Here is a 27,664-nt window from a genome sequence, read left to right as displayed (position 1 = left end):
GTATTAGTCTGTAAAGTGCTTAGTAATAATGCTAACAAGTTTTACGTATAACTTTTTTTTATTTTAAGATAATTTTTTCTCTTAGGGCAAATTGGATTGGCAATGGCGTCCCTTTGATAGATTGCGATTCCCGTAAAAACATGTTTAAGAAACCGCATTGCATGCAACATTATAAAGATTGACAAAGTAGGTCGCGTAAGTAGAACATTTCTCGATCGTCATTCACAGTATGGACGTACATTAAGGTAATCGGAGTTTCGTTTTAAACATCACTAGGAGGGGCCTTCGTTTTTTTTTTTTTTTTTTTTGCAACGATCGACTTGCTGACTCAGCGCTAATTCCCGCTTATAGTCTATTACTCATAGAAAGCATTCAACGCTCTTCTATAATTTATAGACACTATTTGAGATACGCAATCACCGACTTTGTAATGCTGGGTCTAAATTACGCTGAATGAATATTTTTATCCGGCGCATTCATTAAGTCATTCAGTAGATGTCACTATGAAAAGCAAATGTCATACGTTGTCATAACATTACAAATTAGAATTACACTGTTACGACAATACGCGTAAATTTAATATCATGCGCAATTGCCTCACAAATTCGAGAAAATGAAAAATAAAACGAACAAGCAACACACAGTCACAATACAATTTCGCTAAATAGCATAAATAATTATGGAACATATTATAACAGGATCGTCAAATGACTTACGATTCATTTCGAGGACGAGTAATCTGGTTTGCGGTGGCACCAAGTTCGTATTGCTGGCCTGACATATCAGTCTCGCCTGGAGGTGTTGTCGCCCAATTTTCGGATACGCCAAGTGGTTAACCGTTAACCTGCCCTGGGTATCGTAGTGATAGGACTCGTCTATCACGGTATTGTCGAGATACCACGTCAGCTTTGGGGGCGGCTTGCCACCACGAACCTCGCAAATCAAGTTCACGTCGCTCCCCTCGTTGTACCGCTCCTCGAGGCCCCAAATAGCCTTCGTCGCCCCATCCAATATTACAGGCTTTGATGGAGGCACTGTACGAACAGCATGCGTCGTTAAAATTCAACGTGAATACTAATCGATCGTTCGTCTAGTAAAATGACAGTCAGCGAGAGATGCGTACGCGGTCGAATGCGATGGAATCCGACAGAATTTTGGCGTTGTAGCAGAATTAACTGTTATAATGGCCGCAAAACAGGTCGTAGTTACGAAGTATATTACCGCCGCGGCAGCTCCTAGTTTGCGAAGCAAACCACGGCTTACACTGAGATTAATTTATGCGCCGGGAAGTGGTGAGTTCGTAAGTCAACGCTTACGATGAAATGTATCGATGCATAAATGTATATCTAAATCAAATGCGCGCAAACTCTACGTATCGTGTGACGAACTGTGTGTGAATGTTTATATTCAACGTTAAATTATACATTGTAAAAGTGGCTTCGAGATCGCTTCTTGCTTCGATACTTGATGCGACCTCCATTACCACGCCCTGATCAAAAGGACTGACTTTAATTGTTGCGTGATCACTGGTTGATTGAGTTTCACCGGGATACAATGCTCTCACCTATAACGGTTAAGTTCATCCTTTGTTTCCGTGTCGGCGAGTTTCTGAAGTCCACCCGGCACCGATAGATCCCCTCATCAGTGCTCTCCAGCCGATCAATGCTGAGGTGAGCTGGATTCGTCGCCGTAACAAAAAAAGCTCTTGGTCCCAATGCCGAGGGTGACGACCAAAGACGGGCGTTGCTGTATTGCCGGCGGCCGCGAACGTCGAAGCTAAAATAATCGATTAGCTTTTGTAATTCAGCCATCATTTTACAATTGATACAATTTATGAGATGCGTTATGAGTGTATTACCGATACATGCTATATTAATTATTGATGCTTCACGTTATATGAAGTTTCAGTGTTTTTCGCTAATAGGCACAGAATACTAGAACGATCGAATACGCATCGTAATAAGAGTCAGTTTATCGCTGGTAATTACCGTTTTGCTTGTTATTCATGTATCAAAAACTGTACCAATTTAATTACATAATTTGCGATGTAATTGCAGCATATCAATTGAGATAGCATACTGCCGCCGTTATTAAAAGCTTGTCGTGATTGAATTAATTACATGGTAAATAATGAACATATGTATTCTGGATACTTGTGATCAAATATATTCGCTTCAAGATTTCTCGCCAATTACAAAATCTGATATCTTTCATTCCATTAAATATCTCAAATTATCTCTAAATGGAATATTTAAAAAATTATGATCAGCACAATTCACACTACTGTAATTTTATAATACCTTGTATTAAATACTTATGATATAAAATCTAATATAAAATTGTTACGTCATTTTTTTTTGTCTCATTACATGAATAAAAGCTTTAGGAACAGACGGAAAAATTAACGAACCTAGCTAGTAGAAAGATTAAATTCGAAACATTATTCTCGTCTTTCGTGCTCCATGTCGAGGCTCACGCCTGCACGTGGCCTTTCCAATGCACGGCAGCTTCGCTGAAGAATCGTTCGTGGAACTACGATTCGAGACTGATGATTCGACGGAGGCACGTCTATATACGGAGTCGCATGGGAGTCGTTCTCAGTGCGTGAATGATTGCATATTAAGCATCCGCGGTGAGCCAGAACAGGAGCAAAGAGAGATAGATTAGAGGAACAATCCGGGGATATATAAGAGAGCGAGCACGAGACAGAAAGAAGAGAGGTAACTCAGGAGGGAGAACGCTGAGCATAGAACCCTTCACGGCTCCTCGCGAGCGACTAAAAGTTAAATTGCGTTCCGCGACTGCATGGGAGTTCGGATTTTCGCTCGTGACTGAGTAGTCCCAAAGCTATCCCGCCCTTATGCTTGCTTCCACGGCATTGACGTTGAAATACGATTTAATTCTTCCACTTCGCACTTCCAGTGGACGAGGAGGGCACTTCCGTGACGCGCCACCAATGTTGCCCACCCGCCTCGTTGTCGTAGACAGGATTGTGGGAGGAGGGCAGACCTCGAAGAGAGGTCGAGCACACGTTCCACGAGTCGTCGCCCAGCACGAGAACGGCTCGCGGATATAACACGTTCGACCGACTTTTCTCGCGCGCGATAATCCCTGAAAAGCGATTTTCTCATATCGGTCCTCTGACTTCAACCCTAGCATTCATCGACAGCGAAACGACTCTCAAGATCGATCGATCGCCTGTCAACTAACTCGATTCGTCGATCACGACCTGAGAGGCTGATTCGTCGACATTTTCTGGAACGGCATCGCCTACAGCCGTTTCTTCGTTATCTCGGGAGATTACAGAGCGTAGATGAACTTGTGTTGCTTTTTTTATAGCTCGCGAAATCTATTTGTGAAGTAGCGCACGTCGTACTGAAAATGTTGAGTGAAATAGACGAGTTGCAGATAAATTTGATAAGACACATTTGTAGAAATTTAATTTTATTTATTTCTGTTCCCGTATTTTATATCGTTTAATAAAAATAATATAAATTTCGATGGCTTATTACGATAATATCTTAAGCAATATTTGAGAGCTCTGCAAACGCATCTCTTGTCGCATTTCACACATATGTATTATACAATCGTTAAAGAATCGATCACTTTCAAGTTTTCACGCGAGGAAAGAAATTCACCAGGTCTCTTCGGTGGGTCTAAGTGTCTTGAAACTTTCCTAAGAGAAAACGTGAAATGGAATTGAGTGGATTCGATTTTGCGAAGTGTTATCTATTAAGGTAAAATACGAAGACCGCTCGAGAGATTGTAAATATTACCGAGCGTTTTGTTCGATCAAGACGCTGGCTGTTCAATATTACAGTAATATTGAAACTCAAAAATCTAGATCTACGATCGCGAACAAATATTCATATCATGAAGAATGCAGTCAATCGTTTAAGTTCTCTCTGCCCTTCCATTTTCTAAGAAAATGAAAAAATAGATGAATTCTCTCCGTACCGATGTTAGTAGATAGGCGAGGAAAGATTCAATCATCTTCAAGGATTATGAAAGTTTTGTTAAATCAATAAAATTAACTAAAGAGAAAGGAAAGAATTGCTTCTTTTTCTCGAATAAGTTATAATGCGAGGAAATCTTGATGAGGCGACATGCACGTCACACGAGTTACTCCTATCACGAACGAAACATCGAATACATGTGTAAGGGGAATGCTTCGAAGGAGCTATGCGCGATCATGTCCACGTAACTTCGCAGTTTCCTTTCCTTAACTGTCTAGTATACATACGATAAGAGGGCACGATGTCACGCAATAAATATTTTACTGCAAGAGATCCCATGAAGAAGAACGTTGGCGAGGCCAAGGGGGAAACGGTTTTAGTACGACGGCCGCCTTTAAATTTAAAGTTCTTCGTCGGCGAGGATTAAACTGACTTTACAACAAGCGACGACTTGCACTCCCCTTCGCACTAAACGCCACCGCCGGCATCCTCGGCGTCGCTTCGCATACACTTTCCGTCGTTCTTCTACCCCGAGACGCTACATCGCCAACCCCCACGCACATATCTTACACCTTATTACATTTCTTAAATATGACCCACTGGATACTAACGTCAGCCCCCTTTCAGCCGTGGCAACTTCTATCCTACGACTGCGGCACGACGATGCGCCGACCGCCATTCTATATGCAAAATTTCACGGGCCGTGGGAGCGAAACGGCAACCCGAGTACCGAATGAACTTGTGGAAAATAACGCGAGGAATTTCCAGACTTGAGCACTTGAACTCATTTCTTTTTGATTTCTACGAAAAAGTACGTTTTATAGACGATATGAATGACTCTCACATTCGAGAAGTTTTTCTCAGCATTTCGTTCCGGCAACATTGAGTACAGTGAAGATTAAAAGACTCTTTGTACGAAAACAATTTTTTTGTAATAGAAAATACGATAATTTAAGGACTTTGAAATCTTTAAACAATCAATTTTTAATTCATAGATGTCCGAAATCTTACCTGTAAATCGGTTCGTCTCTGCCTTCTTTGTACCAAAGTACCATGCTGATTTCGTCGTTATTGATGGAACGAATGTCACAAGGGAGCTGCACCTTGTTTCCGATTACACCGTCAATGGCAACAATCGGTACTGAAAAACAAGAAAAACATAAATTTGAAATAAATTTACTTTTTCCTTTAAATAAGTGTAATCTTTTTCAATTGCTTCGAATGTATATTTGTCATTCTAATTTGATTGATATAAATTATACTTATAATAATACCATAATTAAAAGCGTAAATTTATCAGTTAAAGCTATGCAATTCAGCCAGAAATTGTATATTCGATATATCAATAAAAATGTTATAAATTCTACGACTATTCATTTTCTCTTATTAAAGAGTAGCTGCTTAATTCACATGAACGCGAAAGCTAACTGTAATCGACCTTTAAGCTTTTAACAAGGTATCTATGTAGAGCACGAAATATTTCTACGGTAAGTAAAACGCTGGTATAATGTGGTTTTCATAGACAAGAAAACACTAGGATTAGGTCTCATTACACGAGAATTTAGTGGTGATGTACACCCTGATGGTTAAAGGGGAGCTCATACCCGAGCTTAACTCCCACCATTCTCATCTATGATAGACAGTGGTTAATGGTGATTTGATGTCGGTGTGGTTTTGTCTGCTCGATTAGATTTACATGTAGATGGAGATATAACGTTTTAATGAGCTCCTATTTTCCCTCTCTTTCTCTGTCCCCTGACGATGACGCTGAAGCTATCTTTTCGCGAGTTCCCTGACGTCTCATCGGACTTTTCGATCGCTTCTCGAGAAGAAGCATCGTGTCTCAGGAGCGTTCCCAGGGATCCCATCGATCACCACACACTAGTATTTCGTCTTTCGACGTCTGATCGCAACAGGGTCGGCCAATCTCAAAGTCCACGGATTTCCGTCTTAGACTATAAAGCGCCGAGTTCTAAGGGTAAAAAGAGGATGAGGGAATGTCCGATGGTGACATGTTGAAGGGGTGCACGCGCGCAGGCCTGTGTCTTCACTTCTAAATCCGCAAAGATATTGCATGAACGTGCGAAGTGTTTGCTAAAGGATTCAGAGCAATCGTGCTGAATACTCTGAATCTGAAATTAGAATACTAGTCGACTTTCAACGGGTCGATATGAGAAACGCGATAAGCAAACATACGCTGAGCACAGAGTCGCCCTTCTGCCTCGCGTTTATCCTAACTTGTAGTATCGTAAAGTACCTACTATTGCGTACATTAGCAAACAGCAATGTTAGATCTTAATCCCATTATTATATATGTTAATGTGTTGATATATTAACACGTATATATGTATACGTATTAGCCTCGTTAAATAAATACTAAATAAGAATATCTTATAATTTTTCCTAATCTCTTCCCAATTTTTTTATTTATTTCATATTTCAATATTATAAATAATACCTGAAAAGAACAATTTTGCTGAAAGATCTAAAATTTCGCTAAATACAAATCTGAAAATAATTTTGTTGGGCTATCAAAATAATTATGTTGGAAACTAAAAAATGATAAGCAATGTAGCAAAAAATTTTGATATTCTAGGAACCAGTTTGAATTTTCAACAAAATTATTTTGAAATCTGTATCCAGCGTTTTAGATTTTTCAATAAAATTGTTTTTTTCGTATTTGTACAAAGAGAGAAAGAGAGAAAGAGAGAAAGATACTAATTTAAATTATTACTTCATCTCTCATCTCTCGATTATCAATATCAACCTGCTTAATATGATATAATATGACCTAAATGTATGCATGTAACAAAATGACATTTATAAGTCGCAATTGCATTTTTTACTTATTACAGAATTATGATGTCTTCTCATTACGGAAAACGATTCAACGGATCGTAAAGCGCGGAAACATTCTTCCGATCTCATTTAATCCTGGGAGAAGTTTCGAAGCGGTCCGGAAGGAAACTCGAGGAAGCTTCGGGCAAACTTGTGGAACGTCCGGAGGCGTGACAAGCGTCGCACGCGAAACAATTTCATTTATCACAAGAAAAATAGCGGTTTAACTCTACGAGTGGGCGTATCATATATTTTCCGCGAGTTCGAGGGGATGAGAGGCAAAGGGCGAAACAAGGCGGTAGAAAATGGAAGATACCGAGAGCAGGTCGTTTCTTCTTTGTCGTCATAACCAACGATGAGGAGGGCACGAACGCAAGTGTATTAGCGTGGATGGCATCCTCGACGCTATAAGTCATCATAGTACAGTTTATTGTGCTCTCTGCCAGCACTTAAAGAAAATACAGGACGACGATTGTGTCAATGCCTCGGGCCGCTTCGCAACGGAATGGAACATGCGGTTCCAAATAACTAGAACGTGCGTTGTTGACGTTAAAAATTTGCATCGCGGATGAGACTACCGATACGGCATCACGAAAGCCACCGACGGGAAAATTATTACCAGACTAATTGGTAGACCCATGGCGGAAATTATCCGTAGCGCGGATAACCGTGGTACTGCCGCATTAAAGTTCGCAATGCCGTCGATGCTCGCTGAAATACGCGATTGCCTCGTAAAGATAATTCTGAATGTTTTCCCGGCGTCGATCGATGAACTGCGCTCGTTGAATCCACGTAATATCTATTTTTCGCGGAAGAACGTAAACGAATCTATCGACACACGATTTCATACTCGTTGTATGATCATTATTATCAATAACGTGTGCCCTTCTCATTTTGATGCATATTTAACGACTGCTCCATCGTGATGGATGCCATCGGTATTTCTTCCATCCGTGTTGCTTACACGAATACTCGACATGTATCCACAGTGATGATGAATTCTAAACGCCTACGTCGTTCCCGGTAGGGATCGTTAGAGAAGAAGTTGTAGAAGAAGTTGGTTAATAAATAATCTTTCTACGTGGAAAACGAATCCATCAACTTTTACTGTTACTCTCGTTAACTACGCGATTGGAGGCAACATCAAACGTACGCAAGCATACACCCTGGGTCTAGTCTTCCTTTACCGAGCAGGAAAACCATAAATAAGTAATCTTCCCGTTTCCACGAATGCGCAGGAGGGCTCTGAATCTCGAAGATGATCGCCTTGGGTGAACGTGCAGGATGCTACGTTTATTTTCTTTTTTATTGACAACGTAAATTTAACGGATTTTATTTTTTTCTCTGCTCTTATCTCTATTTTCCTTCTTCGTGGCATCGCTCCGTATGCAGTTATTTTTATTCAATTGATTGCTGCCAGTCAATACGTTATCAAACGATGAGAGATTCTGAAAAACTGTGTGTTCAAACGCTTATACTAAACGTGAAAAATAGTGAAAAATACAGTAAATATAATATCGATAAGATTATATACATATATATAACAATATATATATAATATTTTGATACGTATTCAATAATAATTTTGAAAAGTTTCAGATATAATAATTGAATATAATAATTGATATGTACAAATTATCATTAAAAGAAGATTTGATTTCTCATTGTATCTCAGGTATATCAAAATTTATCTGTAAAAATTTAACATTCTTTATATTCGACCTAATAGACTTACGACAATGGCTCGTATCAAATAACGAAATTATTAAAAATTTAAAACAACAATTAGCCAACTAAATAGATTAGCTAATCGCATGTGAGATGTTTGTCCTTCTTTTCGTTCAGTATTATTAATCAGATGATAAAATAAATGTTATCGTAACCGTGAGTTTTAAAATTACAGTTCCACACGATTATTGCAGAAATAGAAATAATGCCCGGGGCAACTTTCTCGAATCAGGTGAAGTAATCTTTCAAACGGTTTAACGTTAAACGCGTATTACGTGAATGTTGCTCATTGGTATAATGGATGAAGAGTAATTCTATGATATATAATTCTCTGACTTTATGAGGAAAAAAGTAACGTGCGTACAAGGGTCAACATCTGTGAAATGATAAAATGGTTTCTTCGTCTGTATTTTCAAGGCGTGTACAAAGTGTACGGGCATAATTTACATAAGCATTTACATTGGACGAATGATTTAATGGACAAGTTTGATTATACTTTAAACATGCTCATATTTTCAACAATAATAGGTCCTAAACGTGGAGCTAAATTGATACATAGATGATGATGAAAAGACCGTGGTATACGTGGGCTGTGTGGCATGCGTAGAAAATACATATAAGATGTTCGACGAAGCGTAGACGTCGAAATCATTTGTCATATTCGTAAGTAGCATGTAGATAGATGCTCTAATTTACATCAAAACGTGATCGGTCATATATTTACGATAGCGAGGATACTTCCATAGATATCGCTTAATTATTTCCTTGATAATAAAATCATGGATGGCGCGTAGAAGCATTTGAATGTTTCAAAGTTCGTTTCTAGTTCGTTTCAAGTTCCCTGTTGGATTATCAAGAAAACCGTAAATAACAAAACTTTGCAAGTTGTTACAATAATAAAAAATCCTCTAATCAACACTTCGGCGAAGTTTGGAAACAAGAGCAGTCGTTATCGCAACACAGACGAGAGGACAAAGTATTCGCCGAAGGAGAATAATTCATAATTTTATATAATTCCACGCTGCAAGTAGATTATATGCGAAACATTTTTTTATTGACAAATATTTATATACCCTATTTCTTTTTTCGAGATCATTGTTTTGCAGTGATATCTCTCTGTAATCCAATTATGGCAAATCTAGAAATCTCGAAGCATACACGTATATATATATATATATATATATATATATATATAAATATTTCATAAAAAAATGTTTCATAAAAAATGTTTTTTTTATTCACAAATGTAAATATATATATATATATATATATATATATATATATACATTTACATTTGTGAATAAAAAAAACATTTTTTTATGTTGTGAATTTAGATCAAATTTTACTTTCGTATAGTTATTCAGTTTGTCATTTAAAAAATGTCAAGAATTTCAATCTGACTTGCTAGTTCCTTAATAGGCTCTCGAATTTAATATCATTACACAGTGAGATACGGATAGGTAAGATTAGTTATCTTACCAATCATTATCTTATCAAAATAATATATGTAAAAAAATTATTAAGAAGACATTGGCAAAATTTATATGATGATCACTAAGTGTTTATCAGAAGAAGTAATTAAATTGTATATTATAACAACGTTAAAAAGTTAACGATATTTATATTGTTGAAAAAGAATGTTTTTACCATAGATATTTCTAAGCGTTAATGTTGATTAGCGTTTAACACAATGGTAAAGGTTCAGAAGAGTGACAGATCTCCCTGTCCAAAGTTGTGAATAAATGAAAGGAAAGCAGAAATGCTGAAAATGAATCGAAAATTCCAATCGCAGAATCGAAGGTCATGGTCTTGTTTAACTTTAGGTTATGTTAGATCGGATTAGGTCAGTTTAAGTTACGTTAGTTCGGGTTGGGTCGGATTAGGTCGGGTTAGGTTAGGTTAAGTTAGTGTTAGGTCTGGTTAGGTTAGGTTCTAATCTAACTAATTCTAGTTAGATTAGATTAGACTTAGGGTTAGATTAGGCCTCTGGATCCTCCTAGCTTTTTAATCTCTACTAATTACCATAGCCATTACGCCGTGACTTTTGTTAACTACAACTTTTACCATCTGACTACAGCAGGTCAGAAAAAATTATAACACACCTAACATCAATCTATTTCAACTGCTTCTAAGAGCTTTACTCACAATTTCATAAAATTGTCATTGAAAATAGCTGTTACATTTCCACGTAATTTCAACGTGAAACAAAAATAACAATTTAATTTTTGTTTAAATCGTAATAAAAATCTATAAGAATTTTTATTTGTAATTATAAGTTTGTAATTAATTTGTAATTTGTTTTCGGATATTTTATTAGCATAAGATACTATTTTATAATGCTGATGAATTGTTGCTCATGTTAAATGTCCTTATTTTATAAAGGATTACCGAATCAAGCGATTATTACGATTTTTAAGGATTCCCCTTGCTGATCTCAAGAAGCAAATTATGTATATTATCAATTTGCCCTGGCTAAGCAAAGCCGATTTACAAGGCGTCGTTACAACAAATTATATATTAGCAGCCAGGTAAAGCCGACGATAATCCACTTACGTATTTTGCGAAAAATAAATTTAACTCAGCCTTCAAGTAATCGTATAAATTTTCTCGATATTATTTATAAAAATATTCAATTTGCAAATATATCATGCAATAAAATTAATTTCTAAAAGTAAAAGAAACCGTGAAAACACGGAGACGGCGACACAACTGATTATGAAAAATATGGCTTGATTAAGCATCTTATTTGAATATTTATGACTACAAAGATTTCGGTTTGAGTTTTAAAAAATTTAATGTAATTTATACAGTCAGCGTTGAAACAACATGCTGATCTTTTGCGCATTACATTTATTGTTATCATTTAAAAAATAAAGTGAATTATTAAATCATATTAATGGTTTGTATTGTAGAGAGAAATACGCCACGTAAGGTAGGTACCTGAGTTCTCATTTTATAGGATAATAAATGGCGCAATATAAAAATGCGTATAAGCTGTTTGCAGCGCGGACGTTACGACTCAATGGGCAAAATGGATGTGCAAACAAAGAAGTTCCATTTTCGCCATTCGTGCGCATCGTCGCGCGGATATGTAGATCATCGTAAAAATTCATGGCACTAAAGAGCGCATTTGCCCATCCTCGTATTTACGCAGAACATATTTTAAAAATCATTGTAACCGGAGTCTCGATGGCGCATTCGGTCGCAGCAAGAAATCTTGCATTTTCCTCGTAGAGTGCGGGATGCTTTAAACTCCTCTTTACGACGCTCTATAGTCGCATCACGATCCTTGCGTCTGTTTCCTCCGCGAATAACAGCTTTCGCATAGAACAGAACAGTTCTGTAGCGGAGCTTTACAGTTCTCGAGTTCCGCCGGAGACATTAATCTCTCTCTTATGAGTTACGCGCGGAGATGTACATACATATACTTATATGTATATATGTATATGTAAGTTATAAGGGCTCGCAATCGATATTACAATCTTCAAAGGTAGTATCATTTGAAATAGCAATCAAATAACAATAAAAATTAATTGTCGTTACAAAAGCAAAATAATCAAAAATTCAGTCAAGTTTTTAACGTTCGTATTTTGTATTATTATAATATGTATATTTCATTTATCGAATGTACTGGTGTTGTCATCGCGATATTGTACTGTACAAAAATGTCGAAAATACGTCATGATACTTTAAATTATTCCAAATCTTTTTCTATTCCAACAATTTCTGCATTTTATAATGAACTATAACTAGGTCACATCTTTTTCATGATATATGTCAATTTAATACGTTATGCATATTAATTCATATTATCGTCGTTGTTATTCAATGTTTGCGCGAAATATAATATTAAAAAAAATATATTATGGATTGCATAAATATTTTCAAAATGACGAAAAATGTGAAGTGACGTTTCTTTACGAGTCCCTTTTCGTGCTTGATTTTTTTACAATTGACAGCCTTCACACGACGTAGCTACGCGATATAATTTTATGGTCCTCCAGTGGCACTAAGTAGCGGAAAAAAAATAATCTCTCGATCGTGGGAGTAATGACTTGCATGTCGGTCAACCTGGTTCTACTTTAGCTCGACGATTATGGACGTCGTGCATTAAAGTCAAGTACTGGCATATCGCAATCAGGCACTCTTTGAAATATCGAATATCGGTACCGAAATATTTCCCACGAAAGCATGATTTTGCAAGATCTATAATCATAGGATCGGTACGATGTGTGTGAATTATGTTGCTTTCATTGCACACAAAAGCTGCTACGTTTCAACCCGATTCGTCGGTCATACGTCATAAAGTTCTCTTTTTCTTAACATACTTTTGCGATGAAGATATATACGTAAACAAGAAAGAAACACGTCTGCGATGGTAAATAGTAAAAAACGAACGAGATTCCAAAATAAATAGCAGGTCTCGGTATGGTTGCTCCACGGTAGTTATACATTATTATTCGTTAACAAATGTGCGGGATTGTAATTTACAATCGTGATATCAGACAGCTGCTGCTCCGATCAAGAAGCAAAAGAAAAATAAACAGCCTCACCGCGCGATCTCAATTATCGCGCGGCGCTGAGCCTTCGTTGGACGGCGAATCATTTGCTGGAACTTAATGTAAGGTCTCGTCCGGTTCCCACCTCATGATATATAGATTATTACTAAATAATCGTCGTCATATACTCACGCAATTGCTATATGACGCACGGTATGATAGTATTGGACACATCGAGGGAATTGCAACCTTCGATGTCGACCAGAGAACGCGTGCGTGTCCGAATGCGTATTTTCTTCCCTTCTATCCAATCCTTCCTTGTCTCCCCAATCGGTGCGGCGGAGAAAAATAAATACAAACTGCGTCGGGCGCAATTACCGCAACTGCACCGAGCATCCCGTAATTATCGGGAGTCTCGATGCTCGTTACGCGAAGCGGGAAAAGGTGAAATCACTTTGTTGGCTGCAGCGACGGAGAAGTTGAAGGTAATAATCACCAGTCCACGCGGGGAGTGGAAGCACTAAAAAGTATATACAAAAGAACGACCGATTCGCGATAGAACCTGGCACGACAAATTCTACGACTTCTCACGCAAGGAAGATTTCGTTTCTGCGAAACGCTAATTATTGCAAGTAATTACATGCATTTGTTTTAATTACGTGCGAGATTTTCATTTAATCATATTTCGAACGCAAACGCCAATAATTATGTAAGCACGAGGCGATGCAGCTTCGATATGAATTCATAAAGCAAATCGATTATATAGAACAGAAGGGAAGGGGGAGAGGAGAAGGAGGGAGGGAGAGAGAGAGAGAGAGAGAGAGAGAGAGAGAGAGAGAAATTTTATCTCGTATAAAAATTGATACAGCGAAATAAAGCTACGCGAAAGGTTGGAATTGCGATATAAATTACGACGTTCTGATGTTTGTTTGTAGATAAAGCGAATACTGGAGCGCTCTGGAGAAATCATCACGATGCGAGATGCATTATGCAGCAACAACGGAGTTTCCAATTGGTTACCTCGCGGATGAAATTGACTGAGCGAATAAAATTCCCACGATTTGCACTGCGGCATTACCGCGCTGTAAGTCGAAACCGCAGGCGGGGCGAGCGCGACCGTTTCGTCGGAGAAAATGAAAAGACGAGGAAGAGCGGTTTTTCGGAGGTGCGCCAGTTTTAGGCGCTCGTTTAAAATTACGGCGAAAGCGCGCCCTGTACTCCAGTGCTTTCCAATTTTCGCGCGGAGCACAAGAACGTGCTAAACGACCGTGGCGTTGAGCTCTATCGGCCGGCAGCACCATCTCCGTTCCCCCCATAATCCTTTCTCCTGTTTCTATTTTTCCCAGATACTGAGTATGTGCCGCCGAGCGTGAAAGCCGTGTGCGGAATAGTATTTGGTGTCTACCCTTGCAGGTTTTAACGGGCAGTCCCGTATGCCAGACGCGTGCCAAGTTTCCCCATTCTCCTTCTCTCGCATCATTCTCGTCCTTGCTATATAGGTATGTACCCTGTATACGTATGTGGGATGTGTGGGTGCGCGAATGTGTGTGTTCTGTTTGTGTGTATGTATCTGACCCTCAGGAAGACCCACGGAAACAGCTCCTATTTTCACCCCGCATACATCTCTCTCTCTCTCTCTCTCTCTCTCTCTCTCTCTCTCTCTCTCTCTCTCTTTGTATCATTGCATCTCACCACTCTTCCCATTCTCAACGAGAAAGATCTCCTCTATCCAACAACATCCAGCGGCCACTTTCGAACTCGGCGTCATACGCGTTCCTCCTCCTTTTCTTTATTTTCCTCGTCTACGCGACGTCTGGTCCTCCCGATACTTTTGCCATTTCTTCCTGGTTCTCCCGTTCACGAATCCAACAATATTCTTACAATATAGGACATTGGACATTGCATGATCTCGTTACAAGCAGTACTCCTTGAGTTTTCAAGAGATGTGGTCGAGTCGAATATTCTCTCGTCTCCGAATAATGCTTCTCACGTTATCTCGTGCGGCGCTACATAATGCATTTCATCGCAGAGGTAAAATCGTCTTTCCGCAGATGCGATATAATGTATTTTAAATGATACACTGTATTTTGTATGATACATTTTTTAATGCGATTGATTCAGACATGCAGACTCAATTTGCGTCTACACGATTTATCTAATTAGAATAAAAAAGTAAAAGTTGCAATAGAATATATCCATATAACATCATATAATATTAAATATTAAATATTATATTCATACATTATTTTTTTTTTACAATAAAATATATATTTAAAAAACACTTAATAAATTTTTAAATATTTTTTGTTAAAAATTATGAGTAATGATATTATAAATAATTATAAAAATGATGAATTACCGATATATTTATGATAGAATTTATAAAAGAATCTCTGTACTCTCTCTTTCTATCAATGCTCTTTGACATCTGCTACTTTATTAATAGAGATTCTATTCACTAATTCCAAAGTTAAAGAAATAATTTATAAAAGAATTTGTTTTCTGTTGTAATATTGTTGTAATATATTTCGACAAATTATTTATAATACACTGTAGTTCGATATACTTCGTCATTTATTAATAATATGATACAATTGTGGACAAGCAAAATTCAAGTTGAATGCATCAAGTTGCAAATTCTGGAGTCGACTAACTCGGGATACAAATAAGCGTCACGGATATAAGAAAGCATAAAAAACATATCTGAAAGACTTTTTATTTAACCAAACCCTCTATCTGAGTTTTAAAGCTGCAGCTTTCCCGTGGACATTGTTCTACAGAAACCCACTTTCTACGGAGGAGAAGACAGATTTGAGTGCTCCTTCGATAAAGTTCTAGACCGTTCTCTTTGTATCCTGTTACTTATTTACTCCCGTTAAAAGAACGTCCCGACTAAGAAAAAAACGCTGTAGGGAGTTGAGGAAAGAAGGTTTCAGTAACGCATTGACGAGCTTTAAAGATCTTTTCAAGCGGAGACCCATCCTAAATGCATAACACGAGCTTGGACGTTGCGTTATCTCGTATTCGGCAATATGCTTGTATTTATCCATCCAAAAGAATTTTCCAATACTACAGAGAGTACTGATGAGTTATTGTGCTCAGCGATGAGTATCAGGGCACATGTCGCGAATATTTATTCACGTGCGAACTTTCGATACAGTTCAGCTATCCTGCGATTCTTCCAATAACCGTTCTGCGCGTTAGTAATTAAAATACTAGAATGTTTTAATTCGTATATTGTCTACAGAGATATCATATTTAAAATATAAATATTTAAAATAAAATTATAAATGAAATAAAATTTATTTGGTATTTATTATTTTAAATAATTTCTTACACTGCACGGGGAGAATTTTTTCTTAGAATTTACCCTGAAAATATGACAGTCGTAGGACAACATTCTATTTCGAAGAATTTTAATGTAAATCTCTCTCATTTATTAAAACTACAATAAAGTATAAAATAAATTTGATCAATTTTACTAAAATGCATGGTAAAAATCTTTAAAATATTGTATTCTACCATATTTTCAGGATAAATTTTGAAAAAAAATTCTCTCCTATTTTCATTTTTAATTTAAATAGAAAAAAGAAAAAAGTTAAATTCTAAATAAATATCTTTAATAAGTTTTTACTTGTCAATTTTGATTGGATTTGGAATTAAAAATTTTCTTTTGGAATTAAAAACAAAAACTAGTGTTGTAAAGTGGCGGAATTAGTGGAATTAGACATCAAATATACAAGCTTTTTGTTTCATGCTTTGACGTTCTGTTAGTTAGTTTTTTTTTTCTTTTAAATTCGAAGGGTCTGCTGCTCGTTTCTGTACATTGTTTATTTATCAGATCAGTTATTTTAACAACCTCTAATTTACACTCTAATTTACGAACTTTTTTTTAATGCTAAGTAACTTTAAATAGTTTACTTCGTTAAATATTATAATTAGGATCACAAAGAGAAAATTTGACATCTATTTAAAGTCATGATAATTTCGGATAATATATATTTTTAATAATATTATTTTTATCATCAGGACAATGATGAAATCATTCTAAGTCTCAATCACGAGATGTTGCTCGCACACATAATTTTTCTTATGTTGAATTTTCGAGACGAGTAAAGAAGAGATCCAAAAGAGTAAAGCTAATGAGAATAGAATCCAAAGAAGAACGTGATATACTACATGGTGAACATGAACGGGCAGGAAAGTCTGAAATCACGTGGCAGTAAACTAACGGGAGCTTTCGGTATATATCCTTCCGTGTACCCCGAAAGAGGGCTTTCCGGCGTACAAACGGCGTACGACGTGTTATCCGGCTCGAGATTACTTCTTGGAGCGGAAATAGGGCGTCGGCTAAGACGCCGTTTCGAAATTACCGTATAATTCCGCGCAGATATAGTCGCCGCCGTCAACGAAAATAATAGCAAAGAGCGCAAGTCAAGAAGATGAGAGAGAGAGAGAGAGAGAGATTTCAGTTTTCTTAAACAAATTATTACGCAGAGAGGCTGAAAAGCTCACATAACGTGCAGACAAGCATGACTGTTGGGACAAACTCATTGTCAGCTTTGTAAAGAAATTAAAGAACAGTTCTGCCAATTAATTTGCATTACAATACATAGTGCGAATATATTCTTTACATTCGCAGGCAATTTTCCTCCCTTTGTCAACAAGATTCAAATATTTCAAGATCTCATATATACGTACAAAAGGTTTACAAGCTATATAACATTAATGAAAAGGTCGAATCATTACAAAACTAATTTGAGTAGCAGTTGTCTATTTTTTTTTTATATTGTTCGGCATTTTTAAAATGTTTTTTAGAACGAGTTTGATAGAAAATTGCGCACGTAATAATTGCGATTCGATTGTAAATTATACAAAAGTGCAGAAAGAAACGGGCAAGTATTTTATGTGTGTGAAAACTATTATGTCAAATATTCAGTGCAAAAAAATTGCATTTAACTTAATCAAAAAACAGTTGGGTGCACATATATCGCTCGATTCATTAGTAGTTTAACTTCCTCCAGCGCGGTACCCGGTATTGATTCAGCCCGAAGTCTCGGATTACCTAATTAACGGATCCTTCTATCTATTCCGGAATCTGTTCAGGCACCGCCTCTGTGCGACGCTCATTACTCTTTGATCGAGCGGGTGAAGCACGAGTATAATTCTCAAAGGAAAATTTTAACCGGCCGAGACGCGGCATGGATGAGACAGCGATACACGTTCTCGGTTAGTAGTCGGCGAAAAATAAAAAAATAGTGCTCAATTCTGAAGGAATTGAGAGACAAAGAGAAAGTGGAAGAGAGAGAGAGAGAGAGAGAGAAAGAGAGTAACAACGAAGAAGAAAAAATAGGTACTTGAACGAGTCACGGGACGGTTAAATAGCCCGTTACCATCGGCCATGTGTAACTTGCGAAGCTCGAGTGACTTCTCCATTACCTCCCATGCGATCCTTCCACGTCAGAAGTTCGTTTTAATGCGTTCGCATCAAGATGGGTGCTGGCGACCCCGGCAAACCTTCTCGAGTGTCGCCTAGTTTCGCGACTTGGTGGAAACTTTCAGTGAGTTCCATTCACGACGATTCAAAATGGAACATTCGCCGAGGTGCATCCTTCTCCGATATTATATCGAGTAATCTGAGATGACAACACGACGAGCTGGACGCTACCACGTAATTGTAATTGTAACAAGGAGTTTCTAGGACAATATGCATCCGGATGTATCGAAATTAGATACTGCGATGAGCTCGGAGTATTCGCGATGTGCCAAGTCCGTCCAAGTTTCTGGCGTGCATTACCGAGGATTGAATCGGCGCATGTAACGATACGTCCTCCCTATCATCTAAATCACGCGGGAATGTCGGAGAAATCCATTTCGTGCCATCGCGCTGACTGTTATCACCGTACTGATTAATAGGCGTACCAAATTCTCGCGGTCGTACTTAAAATTCCGAATTATACGGCTAAATAGATGGTTTCGTATTAAAATAATATTGATTTGGCGTAATGTTACATAGTAACGTTCTGACGTTTGGTTAAGATTGTTATTCAAAAGATATTTGACGTTTCGACAAATATTAAATTTCATAAATTTGACGAAAAGTACATGATATTAAATAAACTTCAACGAACATGTATTGACAGCACATAAATGTAGTTTAATCTGCAATTTATTTAATCACTTAATATCAAATAAATAAATTGTATTTATCACGATTGCTCGAATTTATTAAAATTTCTGTATGCATATTTTATTCTCAAGACAATAATTCTATTGCAATTTGATTGTTAGAATTACAATAATTTCGAACAAGTAATTCGTATTCAATTTTTTTATCTTTACTATTAATACGAATAATAATGTGACGTCAAAAAATTATTTTAGATCTAAAAATCAAATTGTGATACAATTATTGTAGTTTCTAATCATTGCTTTGAGAATAGAATGCGTGTACAGAAGTTTTAATAGCACATCAACCTAATAGCTACATATCTATACATAACTTTAATAGCAAATTCAACAGAAACTTGAATACATGAAACACAAATTTGGAATAATGTCATGCAAGAAGTTTCAATTTTGTTAACATAAAATAATTTTGATCGGAATTCACAATGCAATAAAGATAAATAAATTTGTTGATCAATTCCAAGAATATTCTGTAGCAATAACGCATTTCCGGAATGTAGTCCGTCAGATACGCTGTTATTTCAGGCTCACGATCGAAAACAGGTTCTGTGTGACCAATTCGGTTCAATGAAGCTTCAAGAGCATGATCTGGATACTAAGCTTACCTCGATTCCGCTGACCAATCTCATTACAGCGAATCCAATGACATGGTTGGAAACTCATCCTTAAGCAATACTGTTTCAAGAAATCGAATAACACGTACGCAAACGAAATTATTTAAACTATTCATCATCGCAACAATCAAATGTATAAACGTTTCTCTAGATATTATCTTTTTTATTATCTTTTTAAAACATAATTAATTATATAAATTTTTGCAAAAATCTTTTTTGATGTTTTATATAAATTTGCCTTTCTTTGCAAAAATATAACAGTTATTTAAATATTCGAAACATTCTAGTTCTCAAGTATCATGAGTCAGAAACGTTTGAATTATCTAATTTATAAACATTTTAAGTGTTTTCTAAGCTAGAATTATTAATCACTTTTCAATAAACAAGATTCTTATTTTTGCTGCTTCTTGCATAATTATTTCTAACTTCTTGTATCGATACTAAGAAAAATATAATATATAGGTGACTTTACATTTCGCAGAAAGAAAACAGAAGATTCATATTTGTCGTACATGTGGTATATATATATCTCTACTTAGTAGACCTCGAAGGAGATATGTCAACGTCGTAGATATCGATTAGGGATACAGTATTGCCAATGAAACTTACATTATTTAGTGCATTTGGTCACTCTGGACGCTTGTGTCCGGATTACGACGGTTACGTGACTACTCGACAGGGAATTTCGCTCTTAAAAGTGTGACATTAGAATGGCCCCATTTTTAACAATCTTTCGACGACCGAGACACGAACGGGTCGTGAAATCCTTCATCTACTTTTTCTGGATCACGAAAAAACACTAAACAATTCCTTCGTGCCACAATTCCACGAACTGGGGATGATATAATCCGCAGCTTTTGTTTTAGTCGGGATAAATGAAGTCGGGGATAATGTGTATCCAGTTCTAACACATCTTGACTAATGGAATAGAAGGTTATTAAAGAATAACTTCGCGTACCGGACTTCCCGCAATCGATCAGCGCACTCGAGAATGTCGTCGTTTGCCGTTCGAACAAGGTACACTTCGTGATATTGTAAACGTGCTCTGTAAAATGAGTTGGCGGCCAATTCACTTATAACTGTCAATAAAGTAATCCTGAACAAAATTCATTTGTTGACTAATCCAATTGTGCTAAGTGTTAAGATCAGAGAGAGCGTGATAGCCTGTTAATTATAGCTTCAAAAGAAAAATTATATATTATTCTCGAATTTTCCTCTGCAAATTTTTATACGTGTTAACGCAATAAGATAAAAAGTTTAATGTCAAGAGTAGAAGAGCTGACCAACCCAACGTTTCAGGTTTCAGCGACGAGACCGAAAATTTTGTTAACACCTTCCCATCAGTTTGCTGAACTAATACGTTTCACAATGTTTGTTTAATGTCCCTTTCGTGTCTCATGCTGCTCTCTTTGTTTGTTATTACAACGTTATTTCTTGATCCCCGGTACTCTTCTGATTTTATTATTATTTTTTTATATTTTTTTCTAGAAAACAATCTCGAAATTTTACTTTTTATATACATTCTCGTATTATTTTTTAATTTTCTAAAGAAGAAGGCTAGAAGTCAACGTACCGACCATTTATCTTTTAAATTTCTTTAAATTTGCTTTACATTTTCTACTTTTACTTATATTTCTCGTTATCCCTCACAGATTTTTAATCACGATTTCATAATACAGATGTAATTTTTCAAAGAATATTACGACTTAAATAGAATCTTGGAATTGTCTTTTTCGCAAGGTTAATCAATTTACCACAATGTTCCAATCAGTTGGAATCTAAAACTCGCGTAGCCAATGCTGTAGTGCACACGGTAGATAGCGAAATTGTACGGCCAATGAAATATCTGCCGTCGTCCGGCATCGCCCGAAGATTTGTCAAACGGGGAATTGATTTAGGTCCGGGGGCTTAACCCCTGAGGGAGCCCGCAGCACCAGTTGGTTTGCCTTAGAATTCGTTCGATCGAAGATCCGTACGACTTGCACGCAAATAAATTGAGACCGTTATATTGGTCAGGAGGCCGAAAATCATGTTTGCTATTTCCTCTCATTTATTTATCCTCATATTATTTATGCTTATCTCGAATTGTGTGACAAATTGCGTTCGTATTACATAATATCTCGGGATTACAGTTTTTCATAATTTTTTTCATAATTTATTCAGCTTGACTATAACCATCATAAAGCTTCAAAGGATGTAAAGCGTCGTGAATTTTTGTACGATAGAAAAGAGTCAAACAACAGATTTGTGTGGATTTGGCTTTAAACTAATTACATGAGTAAGGCAAAGCCCGGAATGTTAATTTAATCAGGCAAAGCTAATTGTTATTATTATGAACATATGTCTACAAAGTTATATGTGATGCATTTTTTTTTTTTACGGAGCAGTATTATGAGCGTCGTTACAGTTGCGTAACGAGCAGCCACAATTACGGCACAGAAACGTGCAAGTGTTTAATGCCGTAAATGACATTAAAAAAATTGCGGTTAACGTCATATGAAATATTGTAAACAATGTATCGCAAAATTCAGGAGTTACAACGTAGATTCTATTGAACAACCTACAATTCCATCGTAGATAGAATCGTAATAAAAAGACATCGTAACAGCAATTCACGAAATGGATCATTAGCGTCCTTTACGGCAGTTTACTCTCGTCATAAAAGAGAAGCGACTTTTTTTTTAGATGAGGTAGAAAGAAAACGAATAATGCGAAAGGCGTGTATATGTGAAACTTACATGTTTTACATCGTAAATAAGGCAAGACACGTTCTCGGACTCTAACGTGGGCCATTAGATTCATCTTTGGTTCCATTAACCCTTGCGTACGTGATGGCGAGTGTGATTTCTTAGAGTATAAGAAATATAGTGCGAGAAAGCTTTGGCTAACGGTCAACCAAAAGAAAATCAATAAAATATTTACTTACGAAGAATCGTAATGTACCAGAATAGGTCGTAAACTGTGCGCATTATATATACAACGCGCTACTACGATTGTATGGTGGAAAATCTTTTGATACAAACCGCGTATAAAACACAGATTTGCAAAAATAATATTGGAAATAACGATAGTATTGTATGACAGAATAAAAGAAGCACAGTATAAAAATGCTAAATTAAAATTTTGTAAATTCATCATTTTTGCGGCCTATATTAACTTCCACTGAACAAGCACAAAAATGAACACTAGAATTTGTTACAATACATATATATATTATATATTTTTAATACAAATATGTCAGCGGCTAACTACCTAGAGAAAATTGACAATAGTTATATGAAAACAATATAGAATTTTTTTTAATGTTTATGTAACAATTGTAACTTGTAAAAGTTATACATTTTTCTAATGCAATCTTCGAATATCATTTCACTTTATTTAATTGTGCTAAAGTACTTAGCTCAAAACGTGAAGTTAATGTATGTTGCTTATTTTCGTTGTTGCTTATAAATCATATTTGCTCGAACGAACACACGATGGTCAGATCTCGCTCGTAGTGTTTGAAAATCGGACATTAATTCAATTGTCTTCTCTTCTCAGTTACCGCCATAAATTACAGGTTTCCAATTTCCAGAAGCCGAATTGTTGTGCCTAGCGAGGGAGGACGTGGTTAAGGGAAGCTATAGCGACGGCAGAGAGAAACATACGTCGGTCATACCGGTTGCGTTTAATTATCCACGGACTCAGCGAGCTCTCAGAAGGACGTAGCGGTGGCCGGTGTTGAATTTCCTGTAGGTAGACGTCTGAAAATCTTGTTAGAGTTTAATTGTTAATTTACCACCTCGGCTACTAGGAGCACCTTGGACTCGGTGCAGCTAGGGACAAAATGGGATTCGCCGGGCGCTTTCAAGGGAGGTACCGAAGGGACGCAAAATCACTCAAGCAAGAGACGAATATCCTATAAAAGCAAGTTTGATCCTCGTCGAGGTCCAGGAACGAAAATTTATCTGGAGTGTCCAAACATACTTAGATTATTGTCATTATATATTCTTGGCCGGAGGCCCTTTTATGGCCTTATATGTATGTCAACATGAGGACTAAGGGCTAATCGATATCGTATAAACTGGATCATTAACGTACGTTTAAAGAGAGATAGATTCTTCCTCGGTCGAAAAGTTCTATTGGCGTTTAAACGCTCGGTCGTAATGATGTGGCCATTGTGTTATTAAAGTTTACTTAAATTGAAATTCTTTCGCATAAACAATTTCTTAGTATTTTAGCATGGTTTGCATTCTACGGAGTATCCCACAGTTTCTGTTCTATCTTAGATACATCGCTATACGTGGATACGTGCGATTATTTGATTGCAATTTTCAGTGCGATTCGTACGCCGGATTTCTCGCTCTACATATCGCACATATTATCACGTAACATGTCGGCACGTATATCCGGCATATACAACGCTTTCTGTCAAAAGTAAGTTTCTAACAGTCTAATCAAATTGGATGAACGAACATCTCGAGTTTCCTAAACTTCGAAGACGTGTATAAACTTATCCGCGGCTCTCCTTCTCCTTCTCTCTCCCTTCCTTCGAATCTTGCGGACGACATCACGCGAAACGCCGACAAGATATTTTAAGCCGGCACGTTTCGCAAATTTGGTAATGTTGGCGGAAATTCCGGTTGTACTGAAACTTCGACGAACAAATGCTGGATAGCGCGTTCCATCTAGTTCCGTTACTAGGTGCACACCTAATTATAATGTACGTACTTTGGCGCAACATCTGTTATTATTACTGTCATGCAACTTCGATCCCTTGTGCCTAATACTGTGGAAATGATTTACTCTAACTAGAATTCTATTGTGGTCGATGATGAAAATAAATGACTAATTATGTGAATGAGTAAAATTGTTAATTGTGCGTCTTTTTAAAAATATCCAGATGTTTTAAAAAAACGCACTGACTCTCTCTCTAAAATCTCGAGTTTAATTTTTAACAGAGCAAAATATAAAAAACAAACTTTGCCTTTTTTTAATTTTACGATCACTGATAATACCTATAATTCAAACATATTTCACACTCTGAACTTTTTGTTAATTTAAAAGTATATTTTCATTACTATTCTTTGAATAGCTTTAAAAGCATAAAATAACACACAGATGGATTAAACAATACAAACAACGAAAGGCAGCGTGATGTACTGACTGATTTAGTTAATGAAATTTGTGCATTTTTAAGAAATGGAATATTTAACGTATGATTAAATGTAGGGAGTGCCCAACGAAATCCGAAATAATTATATTATGATTAATATGCACATGATTGTAATTAATTGACAGTTTTAATATCATAAATTATTAAAATCACAGAAACAATATAATAAACACAAAATAATAATAACTTATTAATTTAAACATATGACGATTACCTAAGGAGTGGTGATTGATTTTTGGAACAAAATCAGTATTATATTATAATTAATCCATAATATCTCGCAAACTAACTATTCAAAACAAGCGGCTTTGCTCTCATTGAAAGCACTCGAGTTTTAGCTTTCAAATGAGATCAAGATTAATTCGTTATGATTTTTCTGTGTAAAGATATTGGCAATTATAGCGTCTCATTATCTCGAATCGGAGATATCCAGCGCGCGTGGGTGTTCCTTTGACTGCGTATCATGTTTCAAAGCACTTGCACGACACGTGTTTTCAACATTAGTTTTTTGGTAACATATAAGCACATCTGTCAAATTACAAACAAAAAATATGCGCGGCTTTCTTTCATGAATGATGCGCGCGTCCGATTTTGGAAGCTTTATAACTTGACGAAAAGTTGACGTAGAGACAAGCGACAAAAAATCTTTTACGTTTCACGTCCGGCTTGTGTTTATACGCAATACATACTTTCTTATTATGACACGTATATTTTTTGTACATATCTATAGTGTGAAATAATGTGGAAGGCAATAATATTCTACTTATAAATTATATAAAGAAAGGCTTTCAACAGAAATATTAAAAAATGCTCAACAAAAATCCTATTATAAATGTAAAAAGTATCGCTAATTCTAATTCTCTCAAATTTAAATAATATAATAATCGTTACTCAGAATACTTCGTCGTGATATTAGTTATTGAAATATCAAGCGACCTTTATTTAAATAATTAGCGATCATCTGTGCAATTAATTAAGTAACTAGTGATTAACAATTTATGAGAGTGCAATTTATTCAAGCAGACACGTTACGCCATTTCTTCCATAGAAAATTTATACTGTAGAAAATGAGATTTCTGAAATATAATTTCAATGTAATATTTATGAGCAATAATTTTTAAAATTATATACCTAATTAGTTTCCACAGCAATTGCAAATGGAATATTCATGCTAAATTAACAGCTGACACAATAAATTTCTCTGTACTTAATTTACAGTGCTGTTGTATAATTTTGTTTTTAAATAAATGAGAAAAAATATCTGAATAAATAAAAGGTAAATAAAAGGAAAAATATAAAATATTTTTTTCCTTTTTGTATTTAAATATAAATAAATTATAAAAATAATACAATATAATTCATTTATATGTCGATAATAAATAATGATTTATTTTGACAAAATTAAATTAGTGGAAATAATAAACATAATTGCCGGAAATAGTTTAATAGTTTAGTCGTTTGTCGAGGAAGTATTAACTGAAAATTTATTTAATCCGTATCACGATCCGTATCTGAAATGTGAAATTTCTTGCAAAATACTCGATGTTCTAACCTTGCAAATATTACATTGGATACCGTCTACATGCATAAATATGTAGTGATAAGCGCAGCGGAAGCTCGTTAAATCCCGCGTGTTTTCTGGTATATGTTCCTGGTATATGTATGTCGACCTATCGTTTTACGATTACGAAACCTCATCGCGAATGAGATTCGCGAATAGCTTTGAAAAATTAACGAGACCCAGTTTCAATATTGATTCCAATCTAATTTTTTCCTTCTACCTACGTATAGTGATTCACATTTTTTATTTACATGCGTTCATTAAAAAACCAAATACGTGTACATCATAGTAAAAGTACTATGCGTGTAAATTTCACAACGTAAGATAAGAGACGTTAGCATAATGCTTACACATTACCGCATAAGACCTGCAGAAAGATTAACGTGAGTTATATACAACGAGATTTTTTTTCAAATATATAATCTCTGTGCATTTGTCCACAATTTTCTCACCACTTATAAACTTGTTCCTTATCAATTTTTACTCTGCTCATCGCCAATAATTGTTCGCCTAGTAAATAAACGAAATAAGCTACCGTTGTGATTTGTAAATAATTAAGCGAGACAATGAAATAAATTGTTCGATATAATGTGACGCAATCGATTGGAACATTCGTGATCGAAACGGAATTTAACCACATTTTTCAAGAGACATACCGTTTCTATGTATGTTTCCCTGATTGCGATCGATATTCGATATTTGACTGCTTCTACGTCGACTGATTTCTCGCGAGACCGAGTAAAATTTCGACATTCATTACTCGAATTTGTGAATTATAAATGGAGCAAAATGTTACCAAACCTTTGATCAAGCACATGTTATTTAATTGGTACATGAAAAAAAACGAAATGCAACAAATTTCGTGAACGTAATAACTTTTGTATTTTATTCAACGAGATGACCAATTACAATCGCTGCAATATTAACGAAAAATAATCTTTGCAAGGATATTTGCCTTTACTGCTAGCATTCGTAACTCGCTTCAGCATTAATTGGTTATTGATACTATCGACAATTAGTTTGGTATTCTATTTAAAAAATAATGACGTATATTTCCATGAAACGGAATAACATGAAAACAAATGTGTTTCGCTTTTTCAATATTAATATACTATTTAAAATAA

The 27,664-nt window shown here is 36.1% G+C and overlaps 1 protein-coding gene across 5 annotated transcripts in view; it reads right to left on the bottom strand.

The window, feature by feature from the left end:
- LOC105144505 (synaptogenesis protein syg-2) overlaps positions 1-27,664 on the bottom strand; it is a 249,745-nt gene that overhangs the window by 133,843 nt on the left and 88,238 nt on the right. For all 5 annotated transcript variants that reach the window (XM_087408385.1, XM_087408388.1, XM_087408386.1 and 2 more), the window contains 3 exons: positions 4,968-5,097; positions 1,565-1,776; positions 717-1,034 (listed from right to left, as the gene is read on the bottom strand). In XM_087408385.1, the coding sequence (XP_087264511.1) occupies positions 717-1,034; positions 1,565-1,776; positions 4,968-5,011 (574 nt within the window). In that variant the 5' untranslated portion in view covers positions 5,012-5,097. The remainder of the gene's footprint in view (positions 1-716; positions 1,035-1,564; positions 1,777-4,967; positions 5,098-27,664) is intronic.

The sequence above is a fragment of the Acromyrmex echinatior genome, chromosome 8, assembly GCF_024713525.1.
Source record: "Acromyrmex echinatior isolate Ae372 chromosome 8, ASM2471352v2, whole genome shotgun sequence".
NCBI lineage: Eukaryota > Metazoa > Arthropoda > Insecta > Hymenoptera > Formicidae > Acromyrmex > Acromyrmex echinatior.
This window is presented reverse-complemented; position numbering and strand designations above follow the sequence as displayed.